Source organism: Montipora foliosa, chromosome 10 (genome assembly GCF_036669935.1).
Source record: "Montipora foliosa isolate CH-2021 chromosome 10, ASM3666993v2, whole genome shotgun sequence".
NCBI lineage: Eukaryota > Metazoa > Cnidaria > Anthozoa > Scleractinia > Acroporidae > Montipora > Montipora foliosa.
The window spans coordinates 13,136,290-13,156,370 of record NC_090878.1 but is presented as its reverse complement, the minus strand read 5'-3'; the positions used below and the strand labels follow the sequence as shown (position 1 = coordinate 13,156,370).

At 38.5% G+C, this 20,081-nt stretch overlaps 1 protein-coding gene across 2 annotated transcripts in view; it reads right to left on the bottom strand.

The window, feature by feature from the left end:
- Positions 1 to 1,282: 1,282 nt before the first annotated feature.
- LOC137972443 (mucolipin-3-like) overlaps positions 1,283 to 20,081 on the bottom strand; it is a 40,963-nt gene continuing 22,164 nt past the window's right edge. For both annotated transcript variants that reach the window (XM_068819168.1, XM_068819167.1), the window contains exons 2-12: positions 18,970 to 19,128; positions 15,969 to 16,125; positions 15,767 to 15,854; positions 15,436 to 15,526; positions 14,312 to 14,417; positions 12,140 to 12,255; positions 11,411 to 11,560; positions 11,200 to 11,301; positions 9,188 to 9,310; positions 8,470 to 8,676; positions 1,283 to 3,909 (exon numbers count right to left, since the gene is read on the bottom strand). In XM_068819168.1, coding sequence (XP_068675269.1) covers positions 3,781 to 3,909; positions 8,470 to 8,676; positions 9,188 to 9,310; positions 11,200 to 11,301; positions 11,411 to 11,560; positions 12,140 to 12,255; positions 14,312 to 14,417; positions 15,436 to 15,526; positions 15,767 to 15,854; positions 15,969 to 16,053 — 1,197 coding nt within the window. In that variant the 5' untranslated portion in view covers positions 16,054 to 16,125; positions 18,970 to 19,128 and the 3' untranslated portion in view covers positions 1,283 to 3,780. The remainder of the gene's footprint in view (positions 3,910 to 8,469; positions 8,677 to 9,187; positions 9,311 to 11,199; positions 11,302 to 11,410; positions 11,561 to 12,139; positions 12,256 to 14,311; positions 14,418 to 15,435; positions 15,527 to 15,766; positions 15,855 to 15,968; positions 16,126 to 18,969; positions 19,129 to 20,081) is intronic.

Here is a 20,081-nt window from a genome sequence, read left to right as displayed (position 1 = left end):
CTAAGCAGAAGTCAAAAAGGGACTTTGCCGAGTGCTGGAACATATAGATATACATGGTAGCCTCCCAAGCAGGGCAAGGCGTATAGTACACAAGGGCTTCGTCACCCGTTCGTGCGACTCTCATGGGGGGAGGAACGCGTGACAAAGCCCAAAGAGTTTCTATCGTGGGAGGCTACGAAAATGGTAATAAAATACAAAATACAATTCTTTTATTTCCTCAACCATTGAGTCAATGACCCCTACGATATCGAAAAATTCTCTACCACTCTATTTGTTTGGCTTGGCTTTTTTACCTGCATGGAATAAAGTAAACTTTTTGTGAAGTGTGGATTAAAAGTATTTTTCTGCGTCACGGTTACTGATTTGCGGGACTATTTCGGGTATGAAAGATCTCGGCCTCGCTTGTCGCCGTTCAGTTTCCTTTCTTTGTTAACTGCTGTTATTATTGTTTATTTTTTGTCAGACTGTTTCATCGCTCCTGTGTGGGAGAGTTTGAAGAGTTCAATTCCTCTTGGTGATTTCATGTCATCTTCTTGGTGTCCTTTAGTTATCCTTTTGGTTATTCGATCTCTTTTGGTGATCCACCTTCCCGCACCCTTGCTTGTGGGTGGCTAGTCGTTTTCACTTTCCGTGTTAGAGGCTCTTTCGTCGGTCAAGCCCGGGTGACCTTTTTCCCTGTGGGGTGCAGCTGGCCCGGGGTTTTCCTCCGGGGAGCTAATGGACCTACAGGGAGGTTTTCTTACAGCTGTTGTTTCATCACCTCACTTGGTACTGTTTTTGAATTTATTAGATTTAGTCGTTTCTCTTTCCTTTTACCTATTTAGTTTATCTTCACATTGTCATTTAATAGATCTTCGAAGGATTGTGATTTATGTTCTTTTCATTTTCTTTCGTTTAGTACCAGAACATTAAACGTGCGCTTGCTTTGAGCCACCCAGAATTTGTAGGCCTGTTTTTCGTGTTGGGCCAATTGGGATTTAGATGGGAGTGACAGCCTTTCTTCGGAAGAAAACGAGAATGACACTCATCAATCGTTGCTGAAGTACTCACGTGATTTTTTGAGGGCAAAAACAATTATCTTAAAAATTGTTTCTCACTGTGAAAAATAATGGGCACAGCCATCACCCTTGCTAAGAAAAACAGTTCTTTCCCTACAAAAATTGTGGAACTTATCGTAAATTTGATGAAAAAATATTTCTTTTGTAATCACAATTTGTAAAAATTACCCATTTTTGTCACTCGCGACCTGCAAACCGACGGAAACAAAGGCATAAGGCTAAACTAAATAACAAAATCATAATATTTATTCAAATTGTCAAGATATAGTACAGGTCGTAAAATATTCAGTCTTTAAATAGGCACAAAACATAGGGTTTTTCCTTATTAAATCGACACAACATCAACACGACTGTTCGCTAGCCAACCCCTTACCCCTTTCAGACAAGATAGTAATTGAGAAAATTCTCCTCTTCTTCCCAGGCTCCAGTGACTTTCCCTCGATGCCCGTCGTTTCACCGTTCCGGACATTTCGATTGGGAAGCATTCATTATTAAAGACTCAACGAGAAGTAATTTGATTTTTGCCTATTGTTCGAGAACAATTCAAATTGTCGGCGGAAGTGGACGAAAATCTTGAAGAAAACTGTTTTTATACATGCAACAATACACGAAAGAGTGAAATCATCCTTGCGCTAATCTGAACAGTTAAAGCAATTGCCTCTCCTAAGCCTTGTAGAAACGGACGCAACAACTCCCAACAATGCAAGGACGTGCAGTGTGTTAAGGGAAGGATACGACCCAAACTTACAAAATTCGGCTGCCGTCTTGTTTCAACACGTTGATGCGTCGCTATCTCCATGGAGACCATATGTAATGCGCGTGGGTGACCCCAACAATGTTGGAAGAGCCGTGTGAACGGTAGCCTGCGCTCGGAGACGTATTTCCGGTTGTCGCTTCTCTTACTTTTCGGGCGAAGAGAAGCGACAACCGGAAATACGTCTGCCAGCGCAGGCCATGTGAACGGATCCAACATTGTTGCGCTACGCCTCGGCTGAGTTGTTGGCTCAAAAGTTTGACAAGTTTCAAACTTCGTGCAACAACTCCCAACAACATGCAGCAGGGTTTGCAAACTCCCAACATTGTTGACAAACAATGTTGGGTCCGTTTGCACGCGGTGCTTTGTAGACGCCTGAAAATTCAAGCCAAACAAATTGACCTTCTCACAACTGAGTGGCTTCGTAGCTTCGTAGCTTCGTAGCTCAGTTGGTAGAGCATTGCAACGGCATCGCATAGGTCATGGGTTCGAGCCTCACTTTAAAGAAAAAATTCTTTTGAATTTTGTTCGTGCTAACGAGGCTAGTGATGATGATTAGCATACTACTATTGAAGCCGCGTGGAATTTTCAGATGAGTGCGAGGATCACTTCACTCTTTTGTCTATAACCCGCACTTCAATTACGAATACATTTATTTCATTAATACGTAACAATAATAATACCTCTTAATAATAATAATAATAATAATAATAATAATACCTCTTACTAACCAAGATCGAGGTCTGTGCTGTAAGTTACGGACCAGCTTTTTCCCATACGAGGATCCGTAACTTACAGTACGGACCCAAAAAACGAGCAAGATATTTATTGTATCTCTGAGGTTAATCTGGCGCGCGGGCAAGGAAACCAGTCCAAGTCAAGCGGAAGGTTTAACTGCCAAAGATTGCTGTGTCAAAATCCGAAAAATAAATTTTCTTGGCTGTTTGAAATAGTTGCTTGCAAGAATCAAACAGTTCTACAAGTTTATGTAACAGAAACGACGTGAAGAACTTGTTAGATAATGTTTTATCGAGATTCTAAATTTAGCAGGCTGTACTGTAGAATACGGCTCGCTAATTTAGCCAATCACAGCGCGTGTACTACCTGAGATATATAATTATAATAATTATAATAATAATAATAATAATAATAATAATAATAATAATAATAACTTATATAGCGCTAAATCGACTACTTCTTCACAGCGCTTTACAATATACAATATCTACTATCAGAAGCTCATGACCTTCAAGCGTTTACTCTGGTTTAGAGCTGGGGTTTTTTTAGTTTAAAAATTTCCTTATTTGGACGTAACGTAGCTCGTGCATTTTCACGCGCGTGCAGCATCGATCTTATTTTTGTCCATATTTGGGCAAAAAATTGGTGTCCTAAAATCCACACCTTCCAAGAAAATAGTTGCAAGTTACACGTTACAAGGTCATCTGTTTCTGCTACTATATAATTAATAAATTACCATTTTTCCACAACATTTGCGATTTTCCTTTAAATAAAGAAGATTTGTATCACGTTGTATTTTCCTCATAATGCTATCTAAAATATATTTTTAAAAAATATATGAGGTGGTGTGGCTCAACCAGGCAGCCTTCATTTATGGTTATTCGGGGCAACCAGGAATCCCTTTTATTGCCTTTTAAACTCTACGATGAATAAGGCAAGGAGTGCAAAAAAAAAAACCTGCTTTTTGAAATTTCAATGAAATAAAAATCACATGATTTTTAGTTAAGACAATTACAAAAGATGCAGGCAATCAAAAGAGCCAATCATAACGCAAAGGAAATAAGGAATCAGGCGCTAGGCGCAAGCGCGGGAAACCCGCTTATGCAAGCATGTAAGCAAATCACTAAGCACAGTTCTACAAGATAAAACCAATTGCAAAATTAATTTAGACATTCGACTTAAAATCGCTTTTGGAACATTTTTAACGACAAAAAAAATCCAAATTTGTGTCTAATCTGTAACGCTTTCAGAACCAATCCCGTTTTCCTGTTCACCCTCTGTGTACTCCGTGTTACACCGCTGGCAATTGTTCCCATGCACGAACCGCTGCAGCTGTGTGCAAGGAGGGTGTCCCCAATCCTAAGGTAGCAGCATAACAGAACAATACAGTTAAGGCCTGACCAGAAATAAAAGATGAAAAGAACACTTTAGATATATAAAAAAAGTGATCACCCTCTTTTCGGTACCTACAATCTTGGACAAAAAGGGTTGAGTATATTAAAAACAGGGGTTGCTTTACGCAATACGTCCTCAATATCGCACCCTATCAGCCATCCCCCTCTCCCCTACAACCAATGTTGATAAGCCCAGGTTCGACATGCTTTGTTTCGTCTAGCAACATTGATCGGGAAGGGGGGGGGGGGGGGGTGATCTTAGTCCAAAAGCAGAATTTTCTCAACATTTTTCTCCAAGATTGTAGTCTCGTTGTCACAAGTTTGCCATTGCTCTGTGGTTCACAGGAGCCCATGAGAGTACAACTTCACTGTACTTGTTAAACGACGTTTTTACAGACCGAGCACAAATAAAAATAAATACTGTAAGTCAACCATATTTAACGCCGATAACTCGTAACAGTAATTCAACTGACAAACGTGAGCTCGACGGTGCGCTCATTTTACTCCCCCCTCTCCATCAGTGCTCCGTTTTATGGGTATTTAAAGCTACTTAGGCTACACTGAAAGGAAAGAAGTCGAAAGAAGGATGCGAGACCCGGGAATCGAACAAAGGACCTTGTGCACCAAAGCCGCGCACTAACCGACTGTGCCATACTTGCTCCTAATTATTATTTGTAGATTGCTTTTCCCGCAACACAAGACCTTTTCAGCTAATCAAAAGTCTTGCATGAGGAATTAATATTCATAGGATTGAGAACGGTCACTCGCGTGCAAGTTTAATGTTATTTAAGAAGTCGTCCAAACATAACTTGATCTCTGAAAATGCCACAGACCTAGTATTGGAGTTGTCGGCTCCTGGTGGTAGAGCATTCCGTAATCGGAGTGTTATTTAAGATGGACTCCTCTTTGGAGAAGTCTGATTTTGTTCCGAGTATTACCGATTTATCATCGATAAAGGGCATCTCTTTACACCAGTTCTTTACGTGGCTCAAACCAGTTTCAACACTTGAAAGGATTGACACTACAACACTTTATCATTTGACAGCAATGTTACGGTACCATATCGAACACCAATTATTGCTGAAAAGGATTCGGTCATTTTTGTGACGTAACAAGTTACCGTGGCAACAGGAAAGCCCTGCAAAAACACCCCATATTTTGGCTTTAGCTGGTCATATCTCAAAAACGAACTCGGTGACCCCATTTTTTATTTCTGAAATGTAATCAGCATGCCAGAATGAAACTTTTAGTGGAGAGGATTAGAGCCACCTTACCTAATTGAAAATTTAAGGTAGCTCTGAATCCGCTCCACAGAATTTTTTTAAACTTTGCAGAGAGTTTCATCTTGGCCTGTTGATCAGATACGAGCAAGTAAAAATAAAGTATAGGGTGTCTTTACAAGGCTTTCCTGTTGCCATGGTAACTTGTTACGTCACAAAAATGACTGCATCATGTTCAAGAATAATTGATGTTTTACATGATACCATAACATTGCTTTTACGTTATAAAGTGTTGTAGTGTCATAACAAGGTCTCTTTGAAAGTGTTGAAACTGGTTTGAGCCACCTTAAGGGACAATTGAATCGTCAGGGAGTTTAAGCAACGACGGCGGCTACGGCAACGCAACGCCACAGAGCAAGCATATTATTGGTCAAAATAACATACAACAATGAACAATTCATTGGGTGCAGTCACACTTGAGAGAAACACAGCGTGACACTGGTGTTGACAGTACTCTAGTGTCAACTCTCTGGTGTTTTGAATCCTTAGGGGAACACTGAACAATAGAACTTGATTTTAACACTAGTGTCAACTCCCAAATGCGACCGCAACCATTGTCTATCTTTCGTTTAAAACCGTTCGTACCCAACTACCCATCCAGTTACAGGATAGTTCCAACGTATTGTAACAACGTGAACAAGTTGGGATAATTGCGAAATACTTACGATGGGAATAGATTTATTTCGGAGCGACGTTTTCGTTGATGTTGCCGTTGTCCTTGCTTAATAGAGAGTTTAAGCACAGACGACGGCTACGGCTACGGCTACGGCTACGCCACAAAGCGTTAAAAATGGAAAAATAATCGTGTTGCACGTGCAGCACGAATTTCCGTGCATTTCTCTGCCGTACTCCACAAAACAACAACGTTAATCACCAAATTTTAGGTTTTGAGCATATAACAACGTGAAAATATAACAATGAAACAGTCATTTTTCTGTTTAGACTTAAAAACCGTTCGTACCCATCCAGTTACAGGATAGTTCGCCTGCATTGTACAAGGTGAACAAGACGGAATAAAAGCCTGCTTTCACCTGCACTTCCCCGGTAATCAGTTTTAATAAGGAATTACGACTTCGACCGCAATTTAAGGGTCATCCAAGATTACAACAATGGACATAATGATACTCCAACCTCAAAGAAATAAAACGTTTTTTTCTTGTGGGGGGGGGGGGGGGGCGGTCATTGGTAATCATGCAGTCTGGTAGCTCAGCCTCTCAGCTGTCGCAAATTATGAGAGATTCTCCAAGGTAAACAACGAAGACGTTCAGCAGCGTAAGGAGTAGGACATAAATGTGCTTCCGTTCCAAATTATGTGAAATCTACAATCTTTGTGCTTCATCATTGCTAATTAAAATAAAATTGCGAGATGGACACCCGCGCGCGTCGCATAAAAGAACCTTCGCGCGTGCCGGTGTCCTAGCGGATTTGGACCCCCCCGGTCCATATCCGCTAGCGGATTTGGACCCCCGGGGTCCATATCCGCTAGCGGATTTTTACCCTCCTCCGCGGATTTGGACCCCTTAACAAAAGTCAGTAAAAACATTACCATACATAATTTCTTACATAATTTTCTTGTAAAACAACATGGCACGACGTTTCGACGTTTCCAGAACGTCATTATCAAGTAAAAATGAAGTAATGAAATAGAGTATATATATAAAGTGAAGATATGAATAAATTAAAAGGCATTAAAAGTTAAACAAAGAGTTTGGCCCTAATGGAGTCGCTCTGGGTATTTAAATTGGGTCTTATTGTTCTTATGTATAACATTTCAAAAACGAGACAATCCCATTTCGTGCTACATTTTTTAAGCATTCTGAACTGGCTCTCATTGAGTAAGTCAACGTTCCCATGGGCATCTCTCAGATGGCGACCAATGGCAGAATATCGATGATCAGCAATGCGTTGAAACAGATGGCGCGTCGTATATCCGACGTAATTTGAATCACACAAATCACATTTAAAGCAATAAACAACGCTATGCTGATTTACGATACGTGGCTTGATTTCTTTAAGCTTTAATAAGTATTTTTAGCGCCCTTGTCCAGTTAAAGGGCCACCGACAACCAGTGTCCTTTGCGCGCCTTTGTTGTTGTTATCATCCGGGCAATCCTCTGAACTCGTGGTTTTCCACATCATCCCGTGAAGAAGAACTTCTGCGAATTCGCTGTCCGATTTGTTTTTTAATCCAAACGCCTTCCTCCTTTCGTTCCATAATCTTAAGGTTGAAGAAGTGAGCCAAATAACATGGCGCTTTTCCTTCCTCGACGGACGACCTTTTTTCACAGTTTTCATTTCGCTTTTAACACGAACACAACACCCAAATAACGCCAAAAACACAATATTTAAACATTAAGGAAAATATTAACAAAGTTTGAAGCTACTGGGCATCCAAAACACGACGATGTGAGGCGATGGAATTTGACTTTTCAAGAAATACTAGTTTCTGTATTACAGAAAATGGCGCCAATAGCTTGCACGCCCGCAAAGACTTGTGGTTGTCGGTGGCCCTTTAAAGCTAGTTAAAAATAAGTGTTCGGTAAGGTGAATTAACAAAAAGTAGATCCTAGACAACAAGTCACCGCTAGACTCTAATTGCAGTGTTCTCTTTTGACTCTTTTTTCGGCTAGATTCTTTTCACTAAATAGCTTTTGAAATCGAGCGCTTTTCACCAAAAGCCCAAAAAAGCGTGTCTTTATGTACCGCAAGTGTGTAACTTTGAATAAAACGTTGTCACAATACTCTTTAAAGCGTAAAAGTTATATTAAGTGTTGCGCTTGGTCTGTTAAGCACCGACCATAAAACAGTTTTTTTCAGTGCGGTTAAATGTTTCATAACTTGCTAACTCATAGAGCAAATATAGAAAAGGTTTAACTTATTAGAGTGATTCCACTAAACCCGTGAGACATTATCTAACTGTTAGAATGAAAGTAATTAAGTAATTAGGGCCCTTGTCAAGTTAAAGCTAGTTAAAAATAAATGTCACAGAAATGAAACGATATGTGCGCTTTTCTTCGTCAATTATAGTACGCGATCTTCTGTTGAAATCTTAAAGGACATCACCTAAAAGCTGCAGTTAGAATAAATTAGGAAAAAGGAATGTTTTGTGGGGGGGAGGGGGGGGGGGTTCCAAATCTGCGAAGGGGGATCCAAATCCGCGGGGGGTCCAAATCCGCTGTGACACCGGCGCTGAAAGAAGACAAGTTGACCTCGCTTAATCACACTAATTTAGAATCTTAACTTACCTTGATTCTCTCGTAAGTGTCACTGATAATACCAATGAACAAGCTAAGCACCACATAAATGAACAACGAGATGAACGCGTAGAGGTAGATTTTGCTAAAAATCCATACGGAGTAACTCTTCGGATCCATCTCAGCAAACGTCATGAACATATCATCACCATTTATTAAAGAAAACATGCACTCTGAAACGGTGGACAGATTTCTGAACTGGAAAATAAGTCAAGAAGAAAAACATCGTATAACTGTGTTTGGAACTGATTCCTCAACCTCAACCCTTTGATCATGATCACTAACTACGGATCATTTAGTTGTAAAACAGAGGAAACAGCTATATCTTTGCAATTACATCTACAAATTGTGACACTTTCTTTCTGGATGAGGACAGTTTGCTGTAGTTCGCATCTTACAGCAATTCAATGCAAATTCTAGTGTTCGTTAAAAGAAACACACACTATCCACAAAAAGTAACAGGCATAATCCACGGTAACGTGGTCTGACCTATTATGTGCAATATTTTGAATTTTTTTTGCGAAATATTCGAGTATATACACCTAGAAAATGATTCCTACATCATGATAGCCGTTGAACAACCTGAAGGCTGAAAGGAAAGGCTGGTTGGTGAGGGATACACAACTTTATTCCTCTACCATCTACTGATAACAATTAATAGATGATGCCACTAACTCAGGAACTTACGTTAAATGCAGTGTAATAGTACCTTAATGTGATAGGGTCCAAGAACAATCCATCCACAGAACATAAATCCAAAATATAATAAAGACCCGCACAAGCAGAAGCGCAGTACACTAGGTGCTGCTGCTTTGAGGGTGACCAGCAAAATCTGAAATTGAATTATTATACACATGACAAACTCAAACCGTGAAATGCTTGGTCAGTTTACAGTTATTTGGGCAAACAAATTCCTGACACACGACCATTCAATCAAAGCTACATGAACAGAAGTTAATTGCTCATTGGTTTGCCTTATTCTCAATTTAGTTGAAGGTTGGTGGTGTTAAAAGTGAGATTCATCGAGATAAGCATTTGATAGGCTCTGAAATTGAATTTTCTTTCATTATAGCTGCTAACAAAACCAAACACGAAAAAGATACCAGCTCTGAAACTGGATTGCCCGCATAAACAGCACGACTTAAAGACCTCCTGTGAACATAGGTGACATAAGAAAGACAGCGGTTATCAACGACGAGCTACTCAGACTGCAGGTGGACATCGCCGCTCTCCAAGAAATGCCCTTGCTTGAATAGGGCTCATTGAAGGAGAAAGATTCCACGTTCTTCTAGCAAGGAAGGAGTACTGACGAATGCAGAGAGCATGGAGTAGAATTTGCAGTCAGGAACACCTTGCTGAAGATGGTTGAACCAGGTAACCATACCTCTGACGGCCCAGTCACTCCCATCAGCACCTACGCCCCACCTTTTGACAACTACATGTATACCCGAGGCAAAAGGTGAGTTCTACACAACATCAAGAACATCCACCGCAGTGAACACCTTGTCCTCCTTGGTGACTTCAACACCAGAGTGGGTGTTAACCATAACTCTTCGCCTTCTTCCCTGCAGTGTGCAGCCTCAGTGCCTGTTAAAGTTTTGCTCTTACCATGGCCTCTGCGTGACCACCTCCTACGTCCACGAAGCCAAGGCTTTTGACCTGGTTAGCATAGATGTGCTCTTCAACATCCTCCTGAAGACCAGATGCCCCCTTAAGCTACATGTACACAGGAGGATCAGATCTTTCTGCAATGGTATGAAGACAACCATCCAATATGAGGGCAGCATGTCCAAGCCCTTTCGTCATCCTCTTCTCTCTGCTGGCTTGGCCGTTTGCGCAAAATGGAAGATGGCTGGATTCCCAAGAACGTTTTCTACCGTGAACTTGCCTCTAATTAATAACACTTTCTAAGAAATATGATCATGTTACTCCTCTTTTAATAGAACTGCACTGGCTGCCAGTAGGATATAGGATAATTTTCAAAATTTTACTTATAACATTTATAATACTTAATGGTATAGCTCCTAATTACTTGAACGATTTATTGGAGCCTTATGTTCCTTGTCGTACAGTGAGGTCAATGTCTCAGCTAAGATTAGTTGAACCATCTTATAAACTTAGTACCTATGGTTTTAGGGTTTTTTCAGTTTGTGCTCCACGCTTGTGGAATGGCATTCCTCTTGAGATTAGGCAGACCAATAGTGTATCATTTTTCAAGAAAAAACTTAAGACACACCTTTTTGAGCAGGCTTTCTAATTTAGTCTATATTATTATTTTTTTGTTTTTATTTTTGTTGAGTTAATTGTATTTATCTATGTATTCTAAGTATATTTTATTTTCTGCTAGTTTTTGATTTTATATATACCGGTATATATATATATCTTTTTATTAGTACGATATTTAATTTTATAGTTTATTGTATTATTTTCTTTGTTATTATTGTAAAGCGTGTTTGAGCGTTAGGAATTCACGCTATATAAATAAACTATAATTTATTATTATTATTATTATTATTATTATTATTCTGTGTGGCAGGGACTGCTACTGTGGCATCAGTCTCACCAGCCATTGACCATGATGCTTCATTTGCAGGAGCACCACCAACTCCTAGGGTGCAGTATCCATGGTCACCACCAACTGAGGGAGGTCCACTACTACTAGTACAGCTGCTGACACTTTCACAGCAAATATGACAACTAATTATAGCAAAATAAACTTACATTATACTTTTTGAAATGTGTCAAATAACGTAACAGTCCAGACCACGTCAGCAAGACTGCAATGCCAAGAAAAATGCTGCAAAAGGAGTACTGCTGTTGATTCTGTAAATAGAAAAACATATTGCATTGAATTATAGTATCATTATTAGAATTTGATAAAATTTTCCATAAATGGCAAAAAGAGATTTATAACTGAACTATAATTAAGTACATTCATGTCAATCAGCATTTTGATCATTGAACCAATCACTGCACAGCTGTCACTGAGCAAGATTAGCACAAACCAAGGGTTTATAAGATCCAAGCAATCACAGAAAGTCAACTTCTCTTTAATCTCTTGCAAGAAAAAGTGACGAGTTGCCTAAAAACAAACAAAAATACAGTGTTGACATTAAAAAATCCTGAGACCACAAAGAAATTAAACCAAAAACACAATGAACTTTTCCTTTAATATAGTTTAGAATGCTCTTTGCAATAGTGCAGCATTGTACATGTGGCATAACAGGTGGTGATCACTTGCTTTCACGCTGTTTCTTGTTTTGCATTTTCATGTTTTTTCTTAGTCTTCTCAATACATTTAACATTTTAACATGTACTTCTACGTACTTTGCAATTTCACCTCCTAAATTTTAAAAATTATATCCAATGGATATGGTTTTTGCCGGTCCAGGTAAGTATAGGGTAAAAATCAGAGTAAATATTGTTTTCATTCACTGCTTAAAGAAAATGACACAAAGAAAGTTGACTTGTGAGGTGGTTGTTGCTTGCTATCGTTCGCAAAAAAATCATACAATTTGTGTGCAACTTATAGACTTGTAACTTATCTCGCTGCAGATAATTCGCTAATCCACAGGTTGCACTCATTCTTAAAATTGACTACATGTTCTTAGAACATGAAGAGCCATAAAACTCTAACCAAATATTTTTTCTCTTGTCTTACCTTGACAAGCCTCAGCTGCATAATTAACGAACGCAAACAAAGGCCCATTGACAGAAGGCAAACCAGGACAGTCAAAACGTCAACAAAAAGATGAACAGTTCTGAATGTATGATAGTCTGAAAGATAGAAGGCAGATTAAAACAAATAAAGTAAATTTAATTTCCAATCAGGGGCCCTTTTGCTGTTATGATGCAGGAGGCACCTTATTTTCTTAACAAGGTGCTTGCCTTAAAGTGCCTATGAAGTATAAAAATACCTTTTGCTTATTTTAAAGACCTTTAAAAGTGATGAAGAATGGCGTGTTCTTTGTTGGAATATCATTTCTCATTTCCGAGATATTCAAGTTTTTGTTCCAAAAATATGATGTACATGTACTATAGTGTACATCATCATCATCATCATTCAGCTGCAGAGCAGGAGATTACAAGATTTCTCCAGGCACGTCAACCTTGGGCAAGTGTGGTGATTATGTTGACCGACAACTCATCTTCATCACACCCTAACATGTTTTGGATGTAAGATAAGAAAGATGTCCGAGGACGTCCAGGTCTCCTTTTGCAATGTGGTGGTATGTAGAGTGCATAATATCGTCTGGCAGGCTCTTCTTCTGGGATACAAAGGACATGCCCAAGAAAACTCAGCTGTCACTTCCTCACTTGGTGGACAAGAGGCTCTGCGTTGGTCATGGAGTATACGGCATTGTTGGATACATGGTCTTTTCCTTTAATATCCAGCATGGTCCTGTAGGAAGAAGTGGCAAATGCATTGATTTTGCATACCATATCTTGAGATAGCACCCAGGATTCACAGTCATAGAGAAGGACCATCACACAGGTGGTGTAAAGCATAAAATTTGACTTAAGTCTAAATGGGTAGTTGCAAACATCTCCAGAAAGCACCCCACGCTAGTGCCTTGCATCTTTTAAAATCATTATTTTGTGGAAGATGCCATTTGGGAGCAGAGAAACTTGAAATCCGTCACATGGTTGATGGCTCCACCATAGACTCAAGTGCAGTGGTGGCGTAGGATGACAATTTGCAGTCATGTATTCTGTCTTAGGCACCCTCTTTGTGAGGCTGACATCTTTTGCTGCTGATACTGTTCTGGTAAGCTGGGCCTGTGCAAGGGGGATGACGGATTCTAATAGTGCAATGTTGGCAACAAAGTCCAGGTCCTTTAAATTACCGGTAGTAACTTGTCTTATTACGACAAACAATCCTGTGTTAAATAGACCCAGCAGCTAGTGGTTGCCATGGCAACAGCATAGAAGGTATTATTTTGTGCCTTACAATGTACTTGATGTAGATTACTCCTGCCTACTTTGAACAACACCTAACCAATATTTTCTGCGATTATTCTCAATTTTGTGATTCATTACAGTCATTTGCAATGGTTTTTTAAACAAAGACTTGAATACTAAGGAATGAAAGAAGGCATTCCAAAATAAGAAAAACACCATTCTTCGTCACTTTGAAAGGTCTTTGAAATAAGCAAAAGATATTTTTCACTAAACTTCATAGGCACTTTAATCCAGACACTTGACTTTTTTAACTTCAAAAAAAATTAATGAACCCCATTTCAATTTTAGCTTTCCTGTCAAATTTCCGAGAAAAAGCAGCTCCATAGAGGGAGGTGTGAAGCACAGTTAGGGCAGTAAATCAGCTGCCACAATTTCATAGTTTGAAGATCTCATTTCCAAATCCTTATTAAAGGAACCAAAGGATGGAATGCATACAAAGGTGCATTGGATTGAGTTTTGGCTGTACTTTCAACAGGATTTGGCAAGAGGGCCAGAATATAATAATTATTATTCCAATAGAAGTGATAATGATAATTCCTAGGTTTGGTTCCGATAATAAACAAAAAATGAAAAAATGGGTCTACAACTCATTTGGAACAACTACAAAGAAAACATTTTATGCAGACTACAAAGTGTCTGTGGTACATGTCTAGCAAGTCTACCCTATGGAACAGTAAAATCAACAATAATACTGCCATAAATTATTGTTTCCAGTACACAATTCTATGAACAGGGTGGCACTTGGAATATTCACAATAAACAATAATTAGTAAGGCCTCGCTACACTCTTATACTTGCTGTGTGCAATTTCCATATGAATTCCAGAATTACAAAAGCTTTAAGTACAGTAATAATACACACTTTTATTCACCTGGTGTTACCCTAAGTGAAGAGTTTCCACTGCAATCAATGATAATTCCATCTGCACCCAATGTTACTGGCACACGTCCATTATGATTGCTGTTGTCAAACAGTATCTGTAGATGGAAATGTGAAACTTGAAAACATTCCAGAGAGATTACAGGTGCTGTGTCATGAAATTTAGCCAAATTCTGTGACTGAAAACTGGCAACCAAATCAAGGGAAACAAAAAAATAACTAATGGTAAACATGTAGAATATTAGAGGAAGGTTTGAATGAAATAGCAAATAAAAAAGGAGGCGGGGAAAGGGCAAAACTGAAGAAGATTAATGGATTGTGGATGGAGTGTTTGAAAACTGTTGAGAGAGGAACTGAGGAACTTTATTTAAGTGTCTAGTCGTTCTAGCGCTGGAGCGCTAATTGGGGACATTGTAAACTAAAATGAACAATGAAAGTAAATCAAGTCAAATGTCGGTTTTTGAGGAGAGGGGAAACCAGAGTACCCGGAGAAAACCTCTCGGTGCAGAGTAGAGAACCAACAAACTGGTCTGGGAATCGAACCTAGGCCACATTGGTAGGAGGCGAGTGCTCTCACCACTGCGCCATCCCTGCACCCCATGAAAACATCTCTCTTGTTTGTAACTTTAATTATGTATGCTTGACAGACATTTTTTTCGTTACAAAGCTGTGGTTTGTGTTCATCTTGTTTAAAAGTGATTTCTGAGTTAACTTTAAGTTTTATACTTGAGAAGGGATGAGTAAATCGTAAAATGACACAAAATGAATCACAATGCCGTGACACAGCTCCTTTTGTCAAATTTCCGTAAGGTTGTTCAAACTGGACTAACAGCTTAGTGATAAAAACCTGTATTTTCTGTTCTTTGATGAAATAAAATTAATTATTTGCTTTACAGGCCAAATTAAATAACAGATCAGTAGGTATGTCATCTTTTCAGTAAGGCTTTTTATTCTTAGTTAGCTTGGCTTTTAATATTTTATACAACACATGATGTAATAGTATTTCTTATTTGTTATTTTATTCCATGTATTGTTGTAATGCGCAGTTGATCATCTTGCCATGGAAACTGCGCAATATAAATTCGTAATTTTATTTCATTTTTATTTTATACTTACCGTGACGTTAAAATTATAGCATGCTGGTTTTCGTGGAGCTTTTGGTACATGGAAAGAACTGATGTTGGTCATCAGGGAAACCCTGATAATACTGAAAAATGAGATAAGACAAAGTTAACACCATAACTGCTACTACAGAATGCTCCTGCCACCACTCTTTATCCTCCTACACAATAATAAAATTATGACAACATAATCTGCAACATCGATGTGTCATGGTCATGGACCAACCTTTTATCTTTTAAAAGCTGTTTCTTAGTCAAATTTTACTTTGTATTCACATTTTTGTGCATGGACTCCTCAAATGATCAAATAACCTTGATAGACTAACCTTTCAAATGATTCAGGTAGCTTATTCCTTAAGACAAAGCTTGTGAGGTTTTTATCAGACTTACTTGGTGGAAACAAATCTTGACAAGCTTATGTTACATGTAAAGGAAGCAAACTAGAAGGTTGATGACTGGTATTGTGTCAGGTGTATCAACTACAGTAAATCAAGGTGTTACATGTAGCAAGAAGAGTTAAAAGGATACAATAATCAGTAAGACGATTAAATTCATAGGACTCCTCCTCAGGATCTACAGAGCTGTTGGTGTATTTGTAAGTGCACATTATCATTGGATCACTACGATCCTTTCTTACACTGGGAAAACCAAATGTACCAACAGCAATTCTTTCGAGATCGGAGAACTGAAAAGTGTACAAAACTTAAATAAACAATCTGGTTATTATACATTAACTTATAATTACATAGGTGATTAATAAAAAATTTCTGCGCTGATTGGTTGGCCGCAACCCATTTTGTCGGGGTGACAAATGAAGATCATTATTGTTTTAAAGAAAATGCATATTTTTCAGATAATCACCCCTGCAATTATACTAAAACAATATAATATTCACCTTGTCTTTGGCAAATAATTGTTAAATATTATCATGGGATTTGCAGACATTCTAACCTCTAAACCCCCAAAACCAGGACACTCCCCAATTTTCCTAAACTACTAGAATTTGACAACATTATTTTAATTTACCGAAAATCTATCTGTATTTTGAACATTTTGTTGCACAGACATGAGTAATATAACAGAACAAAGTAATGTAATGAGTTGCAAGAGAACAGAGAATTACCAAAAAATATACATGTGCCGTGAAAACTAATTTGATTGAAGACGAAACTGGCAATTGCTTCATATAATTAGCACTCCCATGCATTTGATAACATTTATACTGAAGCAAATGAAATTCATTCATATTTATCATGTTAGCCATATTTAAAAATAACAACTATCACAATATTACAGAACATGGGACAATTACAACAAAAACCGAACTAGATAGGAGTTCATCCATTTCACAAGTACATGGCTTTAATGTTACTGATTCTTGTTACAGAATGACAAGGAAACTAAAGAAGAGCAATGTGGGATGACAGAGTAGTACCCAGGCCCCTATCTTAGAAGTTGGGTGAATTAACATATTATGCTCTATGAACAACATAGTCTAAACAGGGACAGACCTGGGTAAAACAGGACGGTTGGAATGTTTGGGTTTGGTGATACATTAATTAATCTTCAAAACACAAAGCTCACTAAGAGCTGCAGTAACTGTTGTGTTCAAGTACAACATTCAAGCAAACAAAATCAGGGTTTTCAATAGGAATTTTAGTAGGAGGCAAAACCTGAGGAGTAGGCAGAGAATGGACAAAGCGAACCAAGGGTGCGCTTTTGAAGGACCATTGAAGGCAGAAGCTTTTTGCGGGGGTCCGGTTTGAAATTTCGAACTCTTAGAATACATTTCCTGCCTTCTGGAGCACTAATTAGGGTATTTGAACAGAACACTAATATCATTAACCCATTGATTCCTGCGGGTTCTCCATTGACGAGTAAAATTGTCTGGCATTAGACAGAGTAAAATATTAATTCTTTAGGCCTGTTTAGGTGTCAAAGGGTTAAATTCTGGCTTTTTATTGAGAAAGAGTACCATTAATACTCTAAATTTTTGAAATTCAGTTCATGGAAAGACATACTTTGGGTTTTAAAAAGACGCTAAAATATTGTGACATAGCCCCCTTCAAGGCTCCTTTGCATTCTGTACAGATGCATGCAATATATTTTATCTGTAGTAACTGAAAAGACGTTTTGCGAATGTCGTCTTGTCAAGCTTCAAATGAAGTTAGCAAATCATACAGCTTACACCAAGTACTGGACTGCTGGACTGCTACCTCAAAAACATGTGCTCAATCTTTGACATGGACAAGAAAACAGAAATTGCTGCCAAAATTACTCAGAATATGTTTTTCATGAGCAAATCTTTCTGGATCCAAGGCTTGTGTTCTGTGCAAATGTTTCGCATGTTATTTGTAAAATTTGGGTAACTTCCAAGGAAAAGAAGGCAGCAAATTTACCGGCAAGAGATGATGAATTTTGCAGTCCGCCAGCTCTTATTGAAAACCCTGCAAAATAATGACACTACTCCTGGTTCATCAAATCTTTTTCTAGATGTGGTGCAATAATATGGAATCGTTCTATGATCTTTATTTGGCTAAGTCCAAAGTTGAGCTCTGCATAAGAGACATCGATACTTGGATGTCGCACAATGGCCTAAAACTCAATCAAGATAAATCTGAGCTGCTTGTTTTCACCTTGAAGTTCCGTGTTGCACCTGAACTGGACTCCGCTGCAGTTGATGAACTGATTACACCGGAGCCTAGTGCAAGAAATCTGGGGGTAATCTTGGATACATATTTGTCCTTGAATGATCATATTGCAAAAGTGTGTAAGACTTCTCACTTTCATCTTAGAAATATTAGCAAAATCAGAAAATTCCTAACAAAGGAGTCTACGGATATCTTAACACATGCTTTTGTCAGCTCAAAACTGGACCACTGTAATTCATTATTGTATGGATTCCCTGCCTATCAGTTGAAAAAGTTACAGCTGATACAGAATACTGCTGCTCATGTTGTTTCTTTCGCCAGAAAAAATGATCACATAACACCTGTACTTTAAAGTCTCCATTGGTTACCAGTTCAATCTAGAATAATTTTAAAGAATTCACTCTTAGTTTCTTTCTTATTTAAGTGATATGTTAAGCTATAGAATGTCTATACATCTATATTACAATAAAAATAAGTACGGATCATACATCTGTACGTTAACCCTTTGGCTCCCAAACTGGCCTGTACCGGCCAGGATTTTACTCTGTCTAATACCAGACGATTTTACTCGTCAATGGGGAATCCCTAGGAGTCAATGGGTTATATAATAAGCAACATATGTTGTAGTATGTAATTATATTCATTTCTCACTCTGTCCGCCTAGATTAGCCGTTGGTACAGTATTTGCGGGTAGAGTGATTCGTTTGTAATAGCTAGAGTACTTTGAAATAATAAACTTGAACTTGATATACATAATAATTTTTTATTATACCTTTTTGTCGGGAAACTAAAAAAATTCCCTTTCATCCAAAACAGTGGTTCCACTTCGATTGAAAGTTATTGTACACATTACTTGTTTCAAGTACTTTACTACTGACCTGTACCACTGAATGACGCACTTGTAAATAAAACTGTTCCTTGGTGTAGATGGCATAATGCGAGTTATTGGAATCAAGGAGAAACAAGTATTTGAAAACTTGTTCGCTGTCATCTAAGAACTGTATAACAGAGAATAGCTCTGATGCAAACAGAAAAACCTGTGAAAAAAGGGTCATTACTTTCAAAAATACCTTTTGGAAAAGAAAACACCAACAGTCTTAGTCATAATTATCTTACACCTTACATGCCTCAATTATCCAGAGACCTAGTTTCCTATCTCTCTGATTCAAGTGAGTTGAAGGCAAAAAATAGTGTACTTTTCATTTGCAATAAAGTGACCTTTGACAGCCTTCATGGACAAGTTGTGTTACTGCAATTTGCCATCATATTTAATTTTCATTAAACTTTTGCAACATCATGAAAACTGCTTAGCAGGTTACTAAACAGCATTTGATATTTTGTTTAGAATTTTACACAAGTGAACCAGGTTAAGATAACAGCAATGCAAAGGAAAGCCAGAATGGAAGCAACCTCACCAACAATGATGGTTATGTAATTCTGAGTGAAAGTGATCGCCGCTAATGAAGCAAACTGACCGGTTGCAAAGAAAGGAAAGGAAAGGAAAGGAACTTTATTTAAGTGTCTAGTCGTTCTAGTGCTGGAGCACTAATTGGGGACACTGTAAACTGAAATGAACAATGAAAGTAAATCAAGTCAAATGTTGGTTTTTGAGGAGAGAGGAAACCGGAGTGCCCGGAGAAAACCTCTCGGTGCAGAGTAGAGAACCAACAAACTCAACCCACATATGACGCCGAGTCCGGGAATCGAACCCGGGCCACATTGGTGGGAGGCAAGTGCTCTCACCACTGTGCCTCCCTGCACAGAAGAAGCCTGAAAATATCCAAGCTTGAAAGGAACTCAAACTCATAAGCATGTTACGCTAGCTCACTTGGGATCTTCATATATTTATCTGCACCCCAGCATGCTTTTTTGCTACATGGGGATTGTATTTCCTCATCAAAGAGGCTAACCAAACTGGAACCCTTTTGGCACTTTTTTAATATGAGCCAGTTGACAACAGATCAGCTCTGTCGATCTTAGTTTTCAGAGG